Below are 20,090 nucleotides of genomic sequence, written 5' to 3'. Positions count from 1 at the left end.
ACATATCCTTGAGGGACACCAGTGCTGTCTTGTTGCCGGATGTGATTTCTCCCAGCCTCACCTGTTGCTTCCTGTCTGTCAAGAAGTTTGTGATCCACTGACAGGTGGAGGCGGGCACAGTGAGCTGGGTGAGTTTGATGAGGAGGATATCTGGGATAATGGTGTTGAATGCTGAGCCAAAGTCCACAAACAGGATCCTGGCGCATGTCCTTGGGGAATTGGGGTGTTGCAGGATGTAGTGCAGGATGTTGACTGCATCATCCACTGACAGGTCTGACAGGTTCTATTTTAATCTATTGAGTAAATACAACCCTTATACAACCCTGATTCTCATGAAATATCTCTTACAACCCTATACTTTCTACCAAGTTCCATTTTTAATTTTTTTTTGTTTATCTTCATAGCACTGTGATTAGTCTATCAACTAGGGCTGCAACTAACAATCATTTAAATTAACTATGAGTTCATTATGATTAATATTTTTGTCTATGAGATGTCAGAAAATTGCAGAAACTCCCCTTTTCATTTTCCTGAGGCCAAGAGTGCATCTTCATATTCCTTGTTTTATCAAAATCACTGTCCAAAACCTTCACAGATGCATCACATCTGAGAATGAAAAACAGCAAATCTTCATATTTCAGATGCTGAAACTTGTATTTGCTTGAAAACTGACTGAAATCATTTAGTATCAAAAAAGTTGCTGGTGAATTTTCTGTCAAACAATAATTTCACCAACTAATCAGTCAGTTTCAGCTTCTCTGTTGGGCTTCTGATTCTCATGGGTGAATTACAATATCTCTGTAATAATCTGTCTTGTTAAAAAAGTATTTGATTTGTAAAACTCCATGTCGATCAGACATCTTTCAAAATAGAGATAATCAAGTATTTTGGAGTGTGGCTGTCTCTTCTTAGTGAAGGTAAATTTTTGACCATTCGTTCTAGATGTTATGTAAATCAGGCAACAATTAATGATTTTTTTAAATCATCTACTTTGTTTCTGTAAGTTTTATTTTTATATCTAGATGTCAGAAAATAGTGATTTATATCAATCACAGTTTTCCCAGAGCCCAGGGAACAGAGTCCAGTCTTTACTTCTCTCACAAGTAGCATTTGACCCAAAGATATTCAACTTTGCAATGGTATAAACAGAGAAAAGCAGTAAATCTAAGGTAAAGGCAATTTAAGAAATGAAACAAATACCAAAGAAAAAAATAGTTATTATTATAGTTATAGTTATAATATTGAGAATATAAGAGGGGCGGAGGTATTCAAACCTGAAGCATGACACATTTTGAAGTGTATATCTTGCCAAATATAACCAAGACCTCTGAATCAATTTTTCAGCAATTCAAACTGTAAATAAGGATTTAAACAAAATGGCCAGCAATTAAAAGAATTAATCAATTGTGTCAACAGTTGGCATTAATTATCTGTAGATTGACTAATCATTTAATTCCCAAACTTCACCTGTTTCCTCAGGGCTGAGCCACTCTTAAACTCTCCTTTAAGGCTGCACTTGCAAGTCTCTATGGGTCCAAATATATAATCTCAGGATCACGCTTACAGGCAGAGCTCTCCCCAAATGCTGCAGCTATAAGGCTTCTCATCTGTGTGCAATCAGACATGCTTGACCAAAGCTGAGCTTGTAGAAAACACCCCCTCACAGAAAACACAGCTGTACGGCTTCTCACCAGTGTGACTTCTCATGTGAATCTGCAGATGTTCTAACCGCCGGAAACTCTTCCAACATCTGCTGCAAGCGTACGGCTTCTCAGCTGAGTGGGTTATCATGTGTTGCTTGAGGTAACGTTTTAAGCTGAATCCCTTTCCACAAACTGTGCAACTGAAAGGCTTCTCAGCAGTGTGGGTCCTCAGGTGAACTTTCAGTTGTGAATACAAATAAAAGTCTTTACTGCAGCTGTTGCACTCAAAAGGTTTGTCATTTAGTTTGGGCGGAGAATTACTAGTCGATACTGTGTTTTCCAGGCTGTGTGTTCTGTGCCGTTGGTCATTCTGCTCCGTATTTATATTAGGCTAAATGTTTCTAGTTGATGTTGAGGTGCCTTCATATTTTTTCTTTGGCTTTCTTGTGTCATGATTTCATGATTCAGTGATTCTGATGATATTATGTACTACATAAAAGGTGTGAAAGAGGAACTGATGGTCACTGTTTGGTTCAACTTCTCCAAAGCCCTCTCTGTCAGATTCAGATCTTATCCTTTCAGTTGGAGGCTCTGTGTCCTCTTGGTCCAGACTGGAGTTCCTCTTCTGGTTACAGAGCTGCTGGTCAGTGTGAACCTCCTCTTCCTTACAGACATGTTGCTGTGGTAGCTCTGACGGGAAGGACAAAGGAAGCACGGTCAGTGGTGGCTTTGCATGCAAATTCACATTTAAAGTAATCAAATTACTGTTCAGTACCATGAGCTGTGCTCCACTGTTATGTATTAAAACAAACAAAACTATGAAACAGTATAAAACAAAACCTTTAATAACAGACTTTGTTAAGACACATTCATTTGTACAACATAATTCTGTAGAACAATGACACAACATCATCAGTTTGCATCATAAGTGTTGTGCATAATCTCTTAAATTCATAAAACCTGATAATAAGACCGAATTACCATTTCCTCTCACTTCATGATTCTATCTGGTTCATTAAAAAAAACAATTAATCTCTGATGTGGGTAGAGATTCAGAGGTCTTTTTAAGCAACTACCTAGTTTTTACATATTTTGGCTGATTAGATGTCTGCACAGGTTGAAGTTGGTTGGATCTATGCTGGAATTACAGGAGATGATGTTTAAAAATAAAACTCTCTGGCCAGGTCCCTGTTGTCTTACATGAAAGAATTTATTCTGGATCCAGGAAGCAAAGTATACACTCAAATAGGAAACATGCAGAATGCTTAGCATTCACAGTGAATCTTCACACTTCATACAGACTTTCAACCCCCTAATCTCACTGTCTCAGGGTTGTCCACCAATACAAGAAGATTCCTTGCAAGGACACATCTTATCTTTCGGGTGGGCCCGAATTATGAGCAGAGACTAAGCTTTTCAGTACACAACTTCAGCAGCTCAGTAAATTTCCACCACAGGAGGTCATCTAACTCAGAGGTTTTCAAAGTAGGAGGTGGACCTCCCCAGGGGGGCTCCAAACAGTTTCAGGGGAGGCTCAGTGTATGGAAGTGAAAGGATATTACATTAGTTATCAAAAGGAGATAGAGTAGAATAGCCTAAATGTGTGTGATTTGGTTAAAGAGATAGTTCAGAGATATAGTAGCTTTGGGGAATTTTACTGTTTTTCCAGCTTTCCCAGAGTCAGAAACAAATAAATGCCTTCTGACAGACCTTTTTTATGTATTTGTTGTAGTCTGAAGTATGTCAAACAGTAATATGAGGCTATCTTGGCTCAATTTTTGAGCATCTATGGGATCAAATAATATAATCATGATCCTATATGCATCCAGGAATTGAGCAAAACAAAGCAAGTAAACTAAGGGGTTTGGAGCTTTTTTCTCAGTTTTGTCTGAGGGGAGGCCCACAGTCTCAGACTTTGAACCAATGAGAAGAATGATAAAGATGTAACTTGTTATGCCCAAACAGTTGCAACACAACTAAAAGCAGAGATGCCTTTAACCTGAACCACACCTCAGCCCTAAACCTGGGAGGAAACAGGCATCTTTACAGCTATCTGGTTACTAATGGTGTCACAGAATAATCTGTCAAATGTGCATCCTCAAACTGACTTCATTCTGGTGCTAGGTCATGAATGTGTATATAATGTGAATATAATGTTTTCTTCGCGAGCTGGCAGGTAGATGGTACTGATAGATGGTACATGGAACTGTTCATACATTCATGAGCAGGGACAATACAACTGATTTCCTGTGGGATTTTCAGACTGAAAGTGTGGTTTCTACACATTTACAAACAATGCTGCCAGTCTGAACATCTACACAACACACAGGTACATAATATTCTGTACAATGCCTCTCTTCATGCACAAGTGACTTGTTTTTTAACTGAAAAGTCATGCCAGGCCCTCAAATTCAGTCATTCTGCACAGTGAAGGTTGAAGAATAAAGCAAACACTTCAGTCACTTATTGCAATGCTGAACAGGAGATGAGCAAAGTAAGGAAGCCCAGAGAGGCAGGTGAGAAAAAAAATTCTGGTGATCCTTTTTCTAAGTCTGAAAAAAGGTCAGGATCACTTTCTTCTTTGTTGTTGTAATACTCATTTCGGCCACAAAATGCTGTAGTGCACTAATACCCCATGTTCTCAATAGTACTAAAAGCATTCTTGATTTCCTCCAGGTGAGTTTTAATTTCTCCATGCACTCTCAACACAAGGTACATACATTGCGTGTTAGCAAGTTTGTAACATCACTCTCTGCACCCTACTTTGAGAACCAGTGACTTAGACCAATCTAAATCACCCAGGTCAGTCAGCTCATTTTTTGTTTGTTTATTCCAGAGGGAAGCCCAACATTTGACTTGTGGGTCCAACAATTCATAACATAAGATAACTTGCTAACAAACAATATATGTAACTTGTGTTTAGAGTGCATGGAGAAATTAAAACTCACCTGGAAGAAATCATGAATGCTTTTAGTCCTTTTCAGAACATGGAGTAGTCATGCACTTCAACCTCTTGTGGCCGAAATGAGTATTACAACAAACACTTAAAAAAATGATCCTGACAAAAAAAAAAATCACCTGGCAAAACTTTTTTTCCCATCCGTTTCACAGATGAACAAAAAAGAACTCTGGCAAAACAAGGGGGAGAAAACAATTTAGATCAGACTTTGAAAATGGATCACCAGAGTTTTTTTTTTCACTTGCCTCTCGGGGCCTCTATAGCAAACAGCTTACAGTTTTTAAAGTTTTTTTTAAAGGTTCTTGTTGGTAAATGTTTAAGATCGAGTGTCCATAGGCAATGAAAGGGAATTTTTGACCAAATTAAACACTGGCTATAATTCTATGTACTTATTGTTGTGTGGCTCATGCTTGAAAATATGCTATTATCATCAGGCTTGTATTGTAAATAAATGTGGTATTCAATAAGATGAAAAATACTAAGTATATCCCAAAAGCTCATTCAATAAGAACAGGCATTTTGAAGTAAGCAAAACTTAAACGCAAAGATAAAAAAGCTAATTAATTTGATTTAAATTAGACCTCAAGACCATACGGATTAACAGATATTAACAGTGTATCAGGTGGAGTGTGTACACTTCAAGCTCTCCCTGTAGTTAGAGATGCACCAATTCACTTTTTTTCAGTTCATTTACTGATTTCTGATCAATTCTGATTTCAATACCTGAATTTCAATATATGCTGATACCGATACCAGAGCTCTTTTTTCTTGAATATTATTATTATCATTATTATTGTTGTTGTTGGTATTATGTGTAAGGTTATATGAGGTTGTAGTAAACCACACAGCACCTATTAAAAGAGCAAAACATATACAAAAATGCATTAAATTTAAATGCATACCAAAGCAAAATTTGCTATGCATGTGGAGTGTTACTTTAAAGAAAAATCCAGTAATTTGTACTGGAGAGTTGTGCTGACCCAAAACAGCATTCAGGCAGAAATTGAGGTTAAAAACAAATGAATTTATTATAAGCTAAAACACAAGCTAAGGACAGATTTAAAACACAGGTTAAAAGTCTAGGTCTCTAAGAATTAATAAAACATCACTAAAGTAAATAAAAATAGTCTAGTGTCCAATCCATCTGAGGGCAGCATGCGGGTGGTCTCCAGTCCCTGGCGGCCTCGCACCGTCTCCAACTGGCGAATACAGAGGGTGAAAACAATCAACAGACTTATCTGTCTCAGTCCTCTACTGCTTCAAAAGGTCAGATGGTGTAAGGTAGAATAGTCCAGCTATATTAGCTAAAAGGGGTGAGCCAGTAATTTGTTAACTAAATACACTGCAACCAAAACAAACCAAATATCCATGCAAATAAATAAAATGTATCAAACAAAAAGCAGAAGGAAATAACAAACACAAAAAAAGGCTTTTTCCTATTCAGTATATAGCTTCTCTCAATTTCTCTGGTGCCTTTGGAGTTACTTTATGGACCCGTGCCACCTCCTCACGTTCAATAGTTCAAAAGCAACAATGAAAGCGGGATTTAACTGGAGGAGAGGTGAAGTGCACAATCATCCCTCCACTTTCCCACAAAGCGTGTCCCTCTATCCTGCAGCAGCCTGCGAGTGCAGTGTGGCGTGTGTGCTGAGCTCATCTCCTCTGAGCTCTTGCGGGGTGTCAGCTCTTCTCCCGGTTTTTACGCTCTCCTAAATTGACGACCAGGCCGTGGGCTGGCGACTTCCCTTCATTCTTAGGTTGTGTTCCTTCCACACCAAGTCTTTTCTACAGTGCTCTGTCACAGTGTCCATGAGCTCTGCTTCTCTCCCGGCCAGCCAAAACATCAGACTATGCGATCTGGATTGGTACATGGATCAGTAACATCAATCCAATATCCGCTGATTGAATTATGTTAGTATTGGCACCCGATACCGATATCGGATCGGATCGTTCCCAACTCTTACTGTAGTCTGAAAGGAAATTTCAACTTTGTTGTTTTTCCCTTGCATGTATCCTATTGTGTAACGTCAGTCCTGTGTTATGAGCAAAAGTCTTCCCACAAGTGTTGCATTTATACGGCTTTTCCCCTGTATGGACTCTGGTGTGTATTTTCAACGTTTTGCTGATAGCAAATCTTTTCCCACACCAAATACATTTATAAGGCTTCTCCCCCGTGTGCACTCGGACATGATTCGTGAGAGACGAGTGGTAAGAAAACTCCTTCCCGCAATGGACACAACTGTACGGCTTCTCGCCTGTGTGAGTTCGGTTGTGCCTCCTCAGGTCTGCGGGGCGGCTGAAGCTTTTCCCGCAGGTGGAGCAGGTGTGCGGCTTTTCATCAGAGTGAGTTTTCATATGATTGATGCGGTTTGACTGACAATTGAACTCCTTTCCACAAACTTTGCACATAAAGGGCCTTGCCCCTGTGTGAGTTATTATGTGGTTCCTAAGCAGAGCCTTCTGAGTGAATCCTTTCCCACAAGTGTCGCATTTGAAACGCTTTTCACCAGTGTGAGTCCTTAAGTGAATCTTTAACTTCAAGAAATCATGGAACTCTTCAGTGCAAAAGAGACATTTGAAGAGTTTGTTCTCTGGTATTGTATCAGTATTTGCATTCTCATGGTTGCCTCTTTCGTGGTCTTGGTTCTTAGCTGTGTCAGAGTTGGGACAAAGATGGCGGTCACTGTTTGGTTCTGATGAGTCCTCTCTGTCAGATTCAGATTTCATTACTATAACTGAGATGTTGGTCAGAGTCTCTTTCTCCTCTGTACTTTGAGTTTTGTCAAGATTCAGAAGCAAAGTCTGATCTTCAGTATAGTCATTTCTCTCACAAGAAGGCCTTAATGTATCATCCTCTTGCTTCAGTACAAGCTGTTCTCCCTCCTGACTGGTGCAGAGTTCCTCCTGTTCCCCTTTAATCTGTAGAGGCTCTGGGTCTTCTTGGTCCAGACTGGAGTTCCTTTCCTGGTTACAGAGCTGCTGGTCTGGGAGAAGCTCCTCATTACAGACAGATGACTGTGAGATCTCTGAGAGAAAGCACAGTACAAGTGTTAGTTATGTGTTAGTGGTTTACAAACACATATGTAAAACTATGATGAAGTACTCAGACCCTTTCTTAAGTAAAACAGCCATACCACAAAACAAAAATCCTATGTTTAAAATCTCAGATCAATAAAAGTCCAGAAGTAGTATTGGAAAACTATACCCTAATTATCCTATTATCAGGTTATAAATATTATAAATTAAATTAATATGTAATCAGCAATTTAATTTTGCAGCTATTCAAGGTGGAGCTTATCATAACTACTGGGTAGTTCAATATATCACATTGAACGTGTTAAACATAGGTTTTGTATGATAAATGTGAACTGTATGACTGCTACTAACAAAACATTTTAATTATGAGAACATGTGATCATCTACAGCCACATAGAATGAGAATTTGTGGTAAATTCACTAATAATGCTAAAAATGACCAGGGCTGCAACTAAGGATTATTTTGATTGTTGATTAATGTGCAAATTATTTCCTTAATTAATTGATAAATCACTGATCTATAAAATGTCAACAACAAAAAAAAATCAAGGAAAAAGTCCAAGGTGACATCTTAAAATGTTTTGTTTTCTCTGAATAGTTCACGACTCCAGTATGTTCAGTTTACAATAATATAAAACAGATAAAAGGAGTAAATCTTTACATTTAAAAAGCTGGAACCTGAGAACTGGTTGTCTTTTGAGCAACTAATCATTTCACTCCTTAACTTCATGTGTTTCTTCAGGATTGAGCCACTTGAACTCTTTTCCTTTGAGGCTGCACTGGAAAGTCTCTCGTCTCACAGTAAAAGCTCTCACCAAATGCTGCAGTTATAAGGATTATCTGTATGCTGAGCTTGTAAAAAGAAAAAAACACCTCCTCACAGTAAACACAGCTGTAAGTCTTCTCACCTGTGTGACGTGTCATGTGAATTTGCAGATGCTGTGAACGCCGGAAACTCTTCCGACATCTGCTGCAAGCGTACGGCTTCTCAGCTGAGTGGGTTATCATGTGTTGCGTGAGGTAACGTTTCAGGCTGAATCTCTTTCCACAGACTGTGCAACTGAAAGGCTTCTCAGCAGTGTGGGTCCTCAGGTGAACTTCTAGTTGTGTATACAAATAAAAGTCTTTACTGCAGCTGTTGCACTTGAAAGGTTTGTCATTCTGCTGCTTAATTATATTTGGTTTAACGCTTCTAGTTGATGTTGAGGTGCCCTCACATTTTTTCTTTGGCTTTGTTGCATTTCCATGGGTGTAACTTTCATGATCTTGGTTATTTTCCCCATAAGAGGTGTGAAAGATGAGCTGATGGTCAGTGGTTGGTTCAGATACTCTACAGCTCTCTCTGTCAGATTCAGATCTTATCCTTTTAGTTGAAATGTTGTCTGGAGGCTCTTTCTCTGCTTCACTTTGATCACAACTCAAAACTAGAGTCCAGTCACTGTGATCACTTAAGTAATTAGGACTTGACTTTAAGAAATCAGTCTCCTGCTTCAGTACCAGCTGTTCTCCCTCCAGACTGGTGCAGAGCTCCTCCTCCTGTTCCTCTTTAATCTGTGGAGGTTCTGGGTCCTCTTGGTCCAGACTGGAGGTCCTCTCCTGGTTACAGAGCTGCTGGTCAGCGAGAACCCCCTCCTCCTTACAGACATGTTGCTGTAGGAGCTCTGGAGGGGAGGACAAAGGAAGCACCGTTAATGTGGTGGTAGGAGAAAGGTATGTGCTTGTAGGACTCTGTAATATGAATAAATATCAATATCATCAATATAAAAATATTAATAAGATACTTTTTCAAATATTGATATATCAATAATCAATATGGTAAATATATGCAATGTTACAATTAAAGTAATCAAATCAATGTCCAGCACCATGAACTGTGTCCCACTGTTACGTATAACAATGAACAAAACTATAAAAATTTTATAAAACAAAACCTTTAATAACACACTTTGTTAAGAAACATGAATTTGGACAACTGAATTTTGTAAAGAACAAAACAAAAAAAGATGCAGCATCAGTTATCAGTTTACACTATTGTAACTGTTGTACTGTGTATTTGTGATATGTTGTTGTGTGCTTGTGTTCATACAATGACGTTAATGCAACCAGCTGACACTGTCGCTGCCTTTAAATCTCATCTTAAAACTCACTTTTACAGGAGGCTTTTCTTAACTGATAGACCACACTTCTCTAGTCATGAGCTGTTTGTTTTATTTCCTTCATTGAGAGTTCTTTCTTTTACGTGTGTATGTATTGTTTTTATCATGATATACAATACTTACTATATATACAATATGTACTATATACTACAAATATTTTTTTTCTACCTCTTGCAGTTATCCTTGATGCTGCTTATGTTTTGAGAATTTCCTGACTTTGGAAAGCAATTTGTGCTTATTGCTTTAAAAGTGCTCTATAAATAAAATTATCATTATGATGTTTCACACTGCATAAAAAAACTAATTCCAATAGCTAAGCTGTGCAGTTATTGAAATTAACTGAATTGCATATGATCAGAATACAGTACCAGTGAGAGTTACAAAGCCATAACATTTAATGTTGGCCACGCCTTTGTCAGACCTGATAATCAGACTCAAATGCATTTTTTCTCACTTCATGATTATATTTGATTCACTCTCTCTCTCACTCACACACAGACACACACGCGAAGAAACAGTAAATCTGTGATGTGGGTGGTCTGGAACAAGGCTACTGTACTGAACTACTGTTCTTCTACAGATACCACCATATAAGCAACTAGATAAGAAGAATGAAAGATGTATCTTGTCACACCCAAACAGGTGCAACAAAACCAACAAGAGGATTAGAGAAGAGTCAATAGAGCAATCTGTACAAGCGCATGCAGTCCCAAGAGGTCTGATCCGTCAAAATAAGAGAAAACACCTCGGGGGGCGTAAATTACATGTAATTTAGGAGTAATTTACCCTTCTAAACCCAACCTCGTGTCTGCCAATATAACGTCGGTCTAAATGAATCCTTATCAGACTGCTAGTTAATATGTAACTGTTGGAAACAGTATTCATTATTAGTCTTGCGATGAACATTGAGATTGTTCACACCTGTCCTGTGCAGCTTTATCTGCGGCTGCAAGACGACATCCAGCAGTCTGCGCTGACGGTTGAGCTCCTCCTCATACACTGAAACAGTTTGTGCAAAGACTCCTAATATTTCTTCAGCAGCAGCGGTTAGTCGCTCGTTGATTAAATGTCTCAAACGCTCCACTGCAGACATTTCTACTGTTTGAAATAATAAATCACTCGAACTAAGCTAACTTTGCTGTTTTTTGCTTATCGTTCGTAGGGTCTACCAGCTCCATAGCAACAACACAGTGACTTCCGGTCTAATCTTCTTCTTCGGTACATGAAGCTCATGAATATTCATACCAAACTGTATTTGAAAGAATACCAAATCAAAGACTGTATAGATACATGTTTAATAAATACCGAATCTATAGAAATGCTAGAATGTATTTTATATACTTAGTGTTGTGTTGCTCATGCTGAAGGTGTGTTATTACTTTACTGTAGATAAACGATGGAAAATACAAGGTAAATCTCAAAAGCTCTTTGCATACGAAAAGGCAGAGATAAATTAGGAAACGATGACCCAGAGGATGAGTAATTTCATTCATTATTTTATTTAGACCCCCAAACCACACAGATAATAAACAGAAGTGTGGTCAGGAGTGTGCAAACTTCAGGCTCAGACAAACAATATTTGATAAAATCAACATTTTGGCCATTTTATACCTTGAAACATCCCAGACATTCTCCATAAGCACAAGATTTGTGGGGGGATCAAGACATAGGCTTAAATCTACTCCTCAGCTCAATTGTTTCGTCTGACCAGCAATACAATACTCAATATATTCATTTTATAAGGAAAATAGGTTACACCTTTGTGATGTATTCAGATTGCTTGTTTTGTCCAAGCAACGGTCCAAAATCTAAAGATATTCAATTTACTGTCATATGAGATTAAAAAAAGCAACAACAGCTGAAACCAGAATTTATTTGGCATTTTTGCTTGAAAAATGACTGAAAGAAACTATCATCACAATGGTTGCTGATTAATTTTTTGACAATCAACTAATTGATAAATCAACTAATTGTTGCAACTGTAAAGGAAAAGTAAGGTAGAGAAAAAATTAAGCAGCAAATCCTCACGTTTGAAAATCTGGGACCAGTGTATGTCTGGCATTTTCCTTGATAAATGACTTAAAACAATTACTGGATTAATAGTTTCAGCCCTGGGAGGGATATTTTTATAATTTATCACCTGGATTTGAACTTAGTATTTCTGTCCATGTAGAGATCTTGCAGATATAGTGACACCTTTCTTGTAAAGCTAGATGGTAAAGAAGCAGATCATCAGTACATCTACAGTAGATCTAGTGGCCTGAAATGAACTTGTGGGTTATCTGTATGTGACCCTTACAACAAGGCACAGGTTACATTTCAATCCCAATAGTCAAATCTTTCTTTGTGTGAGCTAAACCTGTTGAACCTTTCCTCAACTCTGTTGTTTTTCTCTTGCATGGATCTTGTTGTGTAACGTCAGTCCTGTGTTATGAGCAAAAGTCTTCCCACAAGTGTTACATTTATACGGCTTTTCCCCTGTATGGACTCTGGTGTGTATTTTCAATGTTGTGCTGACAGCAAATCTTTTCCCACACCAAATACATTTATAAGGCTTCTCCCCCGTATGCACTCGGATGTGATTCGTGAGAGATGAGTGGTAAGAAAACTCCTTCCCGCAGTAGACACAACTGTACGGCTTCTCGCCTGTGTGAGTTCGGTTGTGTCTCCTCAGGTCTGCGCCACGACAGAAACTTTTCCCGCAGGTGGAGCAGGTGTGCGGCTTCTCGCCAGTGTGAGTTTTCATATGAGTGACGCGGTTTGACTGACAGTTGAACTCCTTTCCACAAACTCTGCACATAAAGGGCTTTGCCCCTGTGTGAGTTATTATGTGGTTCCTAAGCAGAGCCTTCTGAGTGAATCCTTTCCCACAAGTGTCACATTTAAAACGCTTTTCACCAGTGTGGGTCCTTAAGTGAACCTTTAACTTCAAGAAATCATGAAACTCTTCAGTGCAAAAGAGACATTTGAAGAATTTGTTTTCTGGTTTCATGTCAGTATTTGCATTCTCATGGTTGCCTCTTTCATCTTGGCTTTTATGGCAGTCGCCGTTTGGTTCTGATACACCTAAATCCTCTCTGTCAGATTCAGATTTTATTACTATAACAGAGACATTGGTCAGAGTCTCTGCTGCAGTTTGAGTTTGGTCGAGATCCAAAAGCAGAGTCTGATCTTCAGTGTGGTCATTTCTCTCACAAGTAGGCCTTAATGTATCAGTCCCCAGTTTCAGTACCAGCTGTTCTCCCTCCAGACTGGTGCAGAGTTCCTCCTGTTCCTCTTTAATCTGTGGAGGCTCTGGGTCCTCTTGGTCCAGACTGAAGTTCCTCTCCTGGTTACAGAGCTGCTGGTCAGCAAGAACCTCCTCATAAAAGACAGATGACTGTGAGATCTCTGAAGGAATGAACAGAGGAAGCACTCTAGTGGTTAGGTTAAAGCAGCACATATGTAAAGCTATGAATCCTCCAATAGAGGAAAAAAAATACTCTAACACTTAAGTAAAAGTAGTAATATCTGTTATAAGTTTTTTTAAATAGTGTTCTCAGCAAAGTATACCTTAAGAATCAAAAGAAAGGTGCTAAAAGGTACAGAATGACTAATTTATGGTTAATTATTATTATTGGATTCTGTTTGGGGTAAAGCTAATTTTAATTATTTTGTATGTAACCAGGGAGGTTACATTTATAATATGTATCATATTTGATGTGATCGTGAAAATTTTGAATCTACAAAACAACTATTAACTGTGCTCTTAAATAAATGTAGTGGAATGAAATGAACAATACTTCCCTCTGAACTGTAGCTACGCAGAAGGATAAAGTTGCATAAAATGAAAATACTCAAGGACAGTACGACATAAAAATTGTACAAGTTCTGTACTTTAGCAGAAGTACAGTTACTTTTCATCTTAGCAATCCTCATCATCATATGAACTGAGGAACACAAAAATAAATACAACACAACAGTCAAAATTAATGCAATAGCAATACTGAAAACGTATGCAAATTATTACAAGTACCGTTTGAAACAACTAAGAGTATACATTGATGCTAATCAACTGGAACAGAACATAATTACTTTACCAACCTTTCTTGTGTAGTTTTATCTCAGGCTTTAAAACGATATCCAGCAGTTTGCGCTGGCGATGGATCTCCTCCTCGTAAACAACGACAGTTTTTTCAAACACCCCCAATATTTCTTCAGCAGCAGCTGTTAGTCGCTCGTTGAGAAACTCTCTAAAACACTGGACTGAAGCCATTTCGAGGGAATTAGTTTGACATAATAACATACTATTCAGGAGGCCCCGCTAACGCTAGGACATTTTTATGAGCTAAACAAACCACCTGAGCCAGCTAAAACAGCTGGATTGCGCTCACATGTAATTGAACTCTTACTTCCGCCGGACTCAATAAGATGTTACACCAGTTATTTAAAGGGGACCCGCTCTCTGCAACAAACAACAAATCAATGTTTAACTCAAAAAGGTAATATACTTTATCAGTCATTGAAAGCTATTTAGTGTTAAATATCAACTATCTCTCAAAAAGCAGACTTAAGCAATAATGAGGTCATGAGTTAAAAGCAAAAATGTGTCTAATTGGATTGTCGTTTTTTACTTATTCAGTTAATTATTTAATTACACTTCTATACATTTTGTTCCCCAACATGACAGTAACTGGTGTTTCAAAGGCTTCTCCACAATGCCCCTATTTATCAACTATTTTGTTGACATAAACTTAGTCAAATTTAAACAAATTGCAGTTTTAAAAAAACAGAACCCTCTTATCAAATAACCCTGATTTGCAAGTTTTGTTTAATTGTAGAATATAAATATGAACTCCCTGTACGTTGCTAAAACCCTCAAATTTACAAATACATACACACAGACAACAAGCAACAAATCCTCATATTGGAAAAGCTGGTACCAGCTAATGTTCAGCATTTTTGCCTGAAAAGTCAAAACAGTTGCTGACTGATTTTCTCTCAATGGACTAACCAATTAATTGACTGGTGGTTTTAGCCCTAGTTTTAATATAAGGCTTCAAACAATATCCAATAATATGCAAACTTTCTTAAAAATTGTCATGATTACACCTCAAACACTGGAACAAGACATTTCTATTGCACTATTAGATGTAGTTGAAAATAATATACTTAAAGGATAGGTTCACAATTTTTATAAGTCTGTCTTAAAACAATAGTCAGGAGCCCAAATAAACACTGAAATAGGTTTTTCTTGCTGTAATAATTCCTCCTGTTCATACTGGCCATTAGAAGATCCCTTCATAATGCACTTACAGTGTAAGTGACGGGGAATAATATCCACAGTCTTCCTTTTGTGCAAAAATGTATTTAAAAGTTTATCTGAAGCTAATATGAAGCTTCAGTCATCCAAATGAGTCAAATCAAGTAGATCTTTCAGTGTTACAGTGCAAAAGTCCCTCTTTTTGTTTCAATACTTCCACCACAGCTCAACAGGGAAACGCTGTCTGAGGAAACACAAAGAGGGAATTTGATGTTGAAAAGACTAAATGTGGCAGATATCCACTTGTTGTGACTAACTCAGACTGCTGACGCCTCAGATAAACATCAGATAAACTTTAAAATACATACACATTGACATTTGACCCATTAAGGACAACTAGTGTTTTATTCATCTCTAAATACTAACAGACCAAGGAAACAAGCTGTGTAGATTTTACAATATGAGAATTTTATTGATAGCCAATTATATCAGATGACACTCCTCAATTATGTCTTGCAACAACATTCAGTTTTGAAAATAAATAAAAACTAAACAGCCTACACCATTTCATTGTGGTTTTCCGTAACATCTGTTATACAGTGACAGCTTTTAACAGGTCTGCTCTTTGCAACTCTATTATGTAGAGCCACATGCTTCTTCAGGTTGGAGCAGGTGGTGAAACCCCTTTCACAAGTCTTGCATTTATAAGGCCTTTCGCCCGTATGAATTCTGTAATGGACTTTCAAGGTTGTGCTGACGTTAAATCTTTTCCCGCACAAAAGACATTCATAAGGCTTCTCCCCCGTATGCACCCGCAGATGCCTCGACACGGATGAGCTGAAAGCAAACTCCTTATTGCAAAACTTGCATCTGTAAGGCTTCTTGCCTTTGTGAGTTCTCATGTGCAGTTCCAAGTCTGTATTCATTTTGAAATTTATTCCACAAATAGCGCACGGGTAAAACTTCTTGTCTGCTTTAATATGCTGGTCAGGATCACTGTTTGGTTCTGTGACTACAGAGTGTTTTATGTCAGGTTCAGGTGTCATCTGTTCACCTGAACTGTTGGACTGAGGTTCTTTCTCTACTGCACTCTGAGTTTGGGCAAGTACAAAAAGCAGAGTCTGATCTTCATTGTTGTCACTTCCCTCATAAGTAGGACTCAACTTCAAGGCTTCAGTGTGCTGCTGCAGTGAAAACGTCTCCTCCTCCTGACTGGGGCAGAGTTCCTCTTGTTCCTCTTTGATCTGTGGAAGCTCTAGGTCTTCTTTGTCCAGAGTGGTACTCCTCTCCTGGTTGAGAGGAACCCCTTCTTTACATATTGATGGTTGTGGGGGATCTGAAGGGAAGGACAAAAGGAAGTACTGTTCAGTGTGAGGATCTCTGCATGTCCAAAACTTTAGACCAGGCCCACAGAAGATTCACAACAATGGCATCCATCAAGAATATGACTCAACATATTGTCCAGTATTGAGCCAAAAAAAAGAGAACAGACCATCGTGGCATCCGAAATACAACTTGTTTGCTGCTAAATTACTAGACAGAAAGATTAACAGCCTCAGAGACCTACACGATAGAGATCAGGCATCTATAATGGATCTGACTTGCCGAATTTGAAGCCCATCAATTGAGTCTTTTTTTTTTTTTTTTAATACCTTGCAAGTCTGACCTTTATCTAGCCCCTTTTAAGAACAGTCTCATCCACTGAATGGGAGACAATCCACAATTCTTCCCATACAAAATCTGAGGGAAGTGACTTTATTGAGAGTGGTATTGAATGTGCTAAACCAACCAGTCACTCCTCATCTTTGGAGAGTTTTCTCTTGTTTAAGTTTATGTGTATAAAGAAAGAAACTGTTACAACAGATCAAGTTAGTTACATTAGTTTACCTGATTACATTGTTGAGGGTTGGCATTGGTTAGTTATATTCAAAGACTATATGTACAGGTGCTTTACAATACTAAATATTCATGTGATTTAGAGTGGATTTGAAATTTCTAATTAAATTAAAGGTTCATAATTTTTCAAGTCGGTCTTAAAACAAGTCAGGTGTCCATATAAACACTGTACAAGGTTTTCCTCACTGTAATCATTCCTCCTGTACATGATGGCTGTTGAAAGATCCCCTTCAAATGCACTTTCAGTTTCAAAAGATGGGGGCCAATATTCACAAAAATACTTTTAAAAGTTGATCTGAAGCTTATATGAGGCTTCATCAGCCTGAGTTAGTCATATCAAGTGGATATCTGTCACATTTACAGTCTTTTTAGCATCAAGCGAGTAAGTCATCATAGCAAGTATATCAAAGTATAGTAACAAAAAGAGGGACTCTGGCACTAAAGAGACTGTGACGTTGAAAGACATCCACTTAATTTGACTCACTTTTCATATTAGCTTCAGATAAACTTTTAAATAAATTTTTGCACAGAAGGAGGCTTGTGGATTTTGGCCCCCATCACTCACAATGCATTATGAAGGAATCTTCTAATGGTCAGTATGAACAGGTGGAAAAATTATGACAAGAAAAACCTGTTTCAGTGTTCATTTGGGAACCAGAATTAGACGGACTTGTGAAAACTGTGAACCCGTCCTTTAACTTAGCTTGTTAGTAAGATGGATGTTTACTTACTTTGTCAAATAATGCTATTACGTTAACGGTTGGCTGTAACGTTTTCCTGTACTTGAGTCAACATTTGATAAATTAGCTAGCTTTAAAACACTGTTTACACACCGGTCTTTTGTAGTTTTATGACGGGCTGCAGGACCATATCCAGCAATCTGCGTTGACGGACGATCTCTTCCTCGTACTCTGATAAAGCTTTTTCAAACACTCGGAATATTTCTTCAGCAGCAGCGGTTAGTCGCTCGTTGACGAAGTTTCTCACACGATAAACAGAAGACGTTTCCATGTTGTACGACAGGAAATATGTGATAGAGAGCGACTGATTGTCAAACAACACAGGTCTCCGCCCCGCACTTCAGTGTAAATTACTTCCGCCGGACTTCTTCTTCTTTTGTTTTTTTAGTGGCGGTTGGCATCCAATATATCGCATTACCGCCATCTACTGGATTTAAACTGAACTCTCCATTGACTAAATGAAATAATGATTTCGCACTCTGCTATAAATTCTCTATTTTTCAGGTGTTTGAGAGAAACTAAAATCTTCCACATCATCCAGAAATCAACACGCTGCATCTACAATTGTGTCAAATTTCTCAGATTTTCTTTCTAATGCAGCATAACAATTAATAACCATCACCAAAAAGGCCCAAAACGTCACCTGATTTGTACTCTTAGCTTCTTGTTTCACATCATTACATTTATTACCTACTTCCTCATACTTGAGTCTCTTCCTAGTGCTAACCCTGATTATTTCTGCCTCCCTTACTCTCCTTGGACAGTTAACCTCCCATGCGGCATGATTCCCTTTGCAAAGAAGGCACTGGATCTTTATCACAGTCTCCTTCACAATCATTCTACCCACATTTACCACATGTGGCAAAATCACTCCTACGTAAAAACAAACTATGACCACTTCATTCTCAACATCATGTTTCGCTTCAAATGTTTTACTGCTGCCATCTTCTAGAGGTTAAGTGGCTGCTGTAAAATATAGCTGTGCAACAACCACATACAGGATTGTATACACCAACTCAAAAAAAAAAGGTGACTGAATCGCCTTAAATTATTTTGTGCTGTGATTATTCATTTTTGTCCCCTTATATAATTGACAGCCAAATTATTTTAAAGATCCCCTCCAGACATGTATGAAGACATAAAAATACTCTGCTTGAAGCAATAATGTAAAAATTACCACATTTAAATCCTTAAAATGGTGTCTAATCCTACTCCCTCATTAAAAACCCAGAATATATGAATATGCGAATATCTTAACATTTCAGAAGATGTCTCCTACTTCACTGTAAAGTCTAATCTCAGTGTTCATGAACTGGAGGTTTCAAGTTTCCACATCACATATGTAAACTGCATGAAACATAATGGGCACCCAATCCAATCATGCTCATACATACTGTATATGCTTTAAACTCAGATTTAAGTAAAATGCACATTTAAGTGAAAGAGGACTTTGAATATTTGGAAAAACATTATGCTTTTATTTGTAACGTTTAATTGGTGGTGGGTTTCTTATGTTGCAGTTTGACAGCTGACATATTGTATCATTTCCTGTTAATATTAAACTGTAAAGTATGTTGATTATTTCTTAGTATATCAACAGCAAAAAAAAGCACACTATAAAGATCAGCATGTATACTGTACACAATTAGTATTGTATAAAATTAAACCACAGCATGTGATTCTTTAGATTTCACAAACCTTGTACCCTTCACAAATGTTTTATTTCAAGTAATCTCACGATCAAATTAAATTTTATTCTAGTATATCCCCATTCTTACCATCAGTCCTCTTTTTATTTGCTGTTAGATCGCATTGAGCATATACTATCAGCAATGTCATTACAACCAGACTCATGCTTATAGGGTAGAAGACATACAGAATAGATAATATAAGCAAATTTTAATGTTTTTTGTTCCAATCTAATTATTTGACTTCAAACTTACGAAACCCAATCAATGACCTTAATAAAAATCAAAGTGCACTGACAATAGAACTACGATGAATCAGTAATGTCATTTATTCTATGAAATGTCAGAAAATAGTGAAGAATTCATCATACACCCCCAGAGCCCAAGATGACATCTTCAAAAAGCTTATTTTGTCTGACCAACAGTTCAAACCCCTAAGACATTAATTCTACTATCACACAGGACAAACAAAACAACTAAACCTTTACATGTGAGAATTTTGCATGTTTGCTTGAAAAAATACTTTTCAGCTCTAAACAAGAACATTAGTGAGGTTTGGAGCTGATGTCTAAAATATTACTGTATGCTGAAACATTAACATACGTAGATACAATACATACAATGTATACAGCAAACTAAGGTCCAAAAGACAATCTCATTTATCACAACAACTGATTTGAGTCCCCAAACGACTGACTGAACAACTGATAGAGCAACTAACAGACTCCAG

General features: G+C 37.8%; 2 protein-coding genes across 2 annotated transcripts; both read right to left on the bottom strand.

Annotated features, from left to right (window-relative positions):
* Positions 1 to 4,691: 4,691 nt before the first annotated feature.
* Positions 4,692 to 10,989, bottom strand: LOC121903962 (zinc finger protein 2 homolog). The gene is made up of 3 exons (XM_042421413.1): positions 10,716 to 10,989; positions 8,547 to 9,299; positions 4,692 to 7,628 (listed from the first exon to the last, which is right to left on the bottom strand). Exons 1-3 carry the CDS (start codon positions 10,885 to 10,887, stop codon positions 6,586 to 6,588), a joined length of 1,968 nt encoding a protein of 655 aa, XP_042277347.1. The 5' UTR covers positions 10,888 to 10,989; the 3' UTR covers positions 4,692 to 6,585.
* Positions 10,990 to 11,697: 708 nt separating this feature from the next.
* LOC121903802 (zinc finger protein 426-like) lies at positions 11,698 to 18,035 on the bottom strand. The gene is made up of 4 exons (XM_042421194.1): positions 17,766 to 18,035; positions 15,600 to 16,372; positions 13,878 to 14,097; positions 11,698 to 13,184 (listed from the first exon to the last, which is right to left on the bottom strand). Exons 1-4 carry the CDS (start codon positions 17,941 to 17,943, stop codon positions 12,169 to 12,171), a joined length of 2,187 nt encoding a protein of 728 aa, XP_042277128.1. The 5' UTR covers positions 17,944 to 18,035; the 3' UTR covers positions 11,698 to 12,168.
* Between the last annotated feature and the right edge of the window lie 2,055 nt (positions 18,036 to 20,090).

Source organism: Thunnus maccoyii, chromosome 9 (genome assembly GCF_910596095.1).
Source record: "Thunnus maccoyii chromosome 9, fThuMac1.1, whole genome shotgun sequence".
NCBI lineage: Eukaryota > Metazoa > Chordata > Actinopteri > Scombriformes > Scombridae > Thunnus > Thunnus maccoyii.
The sequence above is the reverse complement of the archived record's forward strand: the minus strand, read 5'-3'. Positions and strand labels throughout refer to the sequence as shown.

What these genes read in the sequence shown, in the direction of transcription:
- LOC121903962 (XM_042421413.1), bottom strand. Translation starts at nt 10,887, where the DNA reads ATGTCTGCAGTGGAGCGTTTGAGACATTTAATCAACGAGCGACTAACC. An exon ending in GATAAAGCTGCACAGGACAG is followed by an intron (nt 9,300 to 10,715) that starts GTGTGAACAATC and finishes CCTCCCCTCCAG; the next exon opens with AGCTCCTACAGCAACATGTC. An exon ending in TCACATGACACGTCACACAG is followed by an intron (nt 7,629 to 8,546) that starts GTGAGAAGACTT and finishes GCTTTCTCTCAG; the next exon opens with AGATCTCACAGTCATCTGTC.
- LOC121903802 (XM_042421194.1), bottom strand. Translation starts at nt 17,943, where the DNA reads ATGGAAACGTCTTCTGTTTATCGTGTGAGAAACTTCGTCAACGAGCGA. An exon ending in CATAAAACTACAAAAGACCG is followed by an intron (nt 16,373 to 17,765) that starts GTGTGTAAACAG and finishes CCTTCCCTTCAG; the next exon opens with ATCCCCCACAACCATCAATA. An exon ending in GATAAAACTACACAAGAAAG is followed by an intron (nt 13,185 to 13,877) that starts GTTGGTAAAGTA and finishes TCATTCCTTCAG; the next exon opens with AGATCTCACAGTCATCTGTC.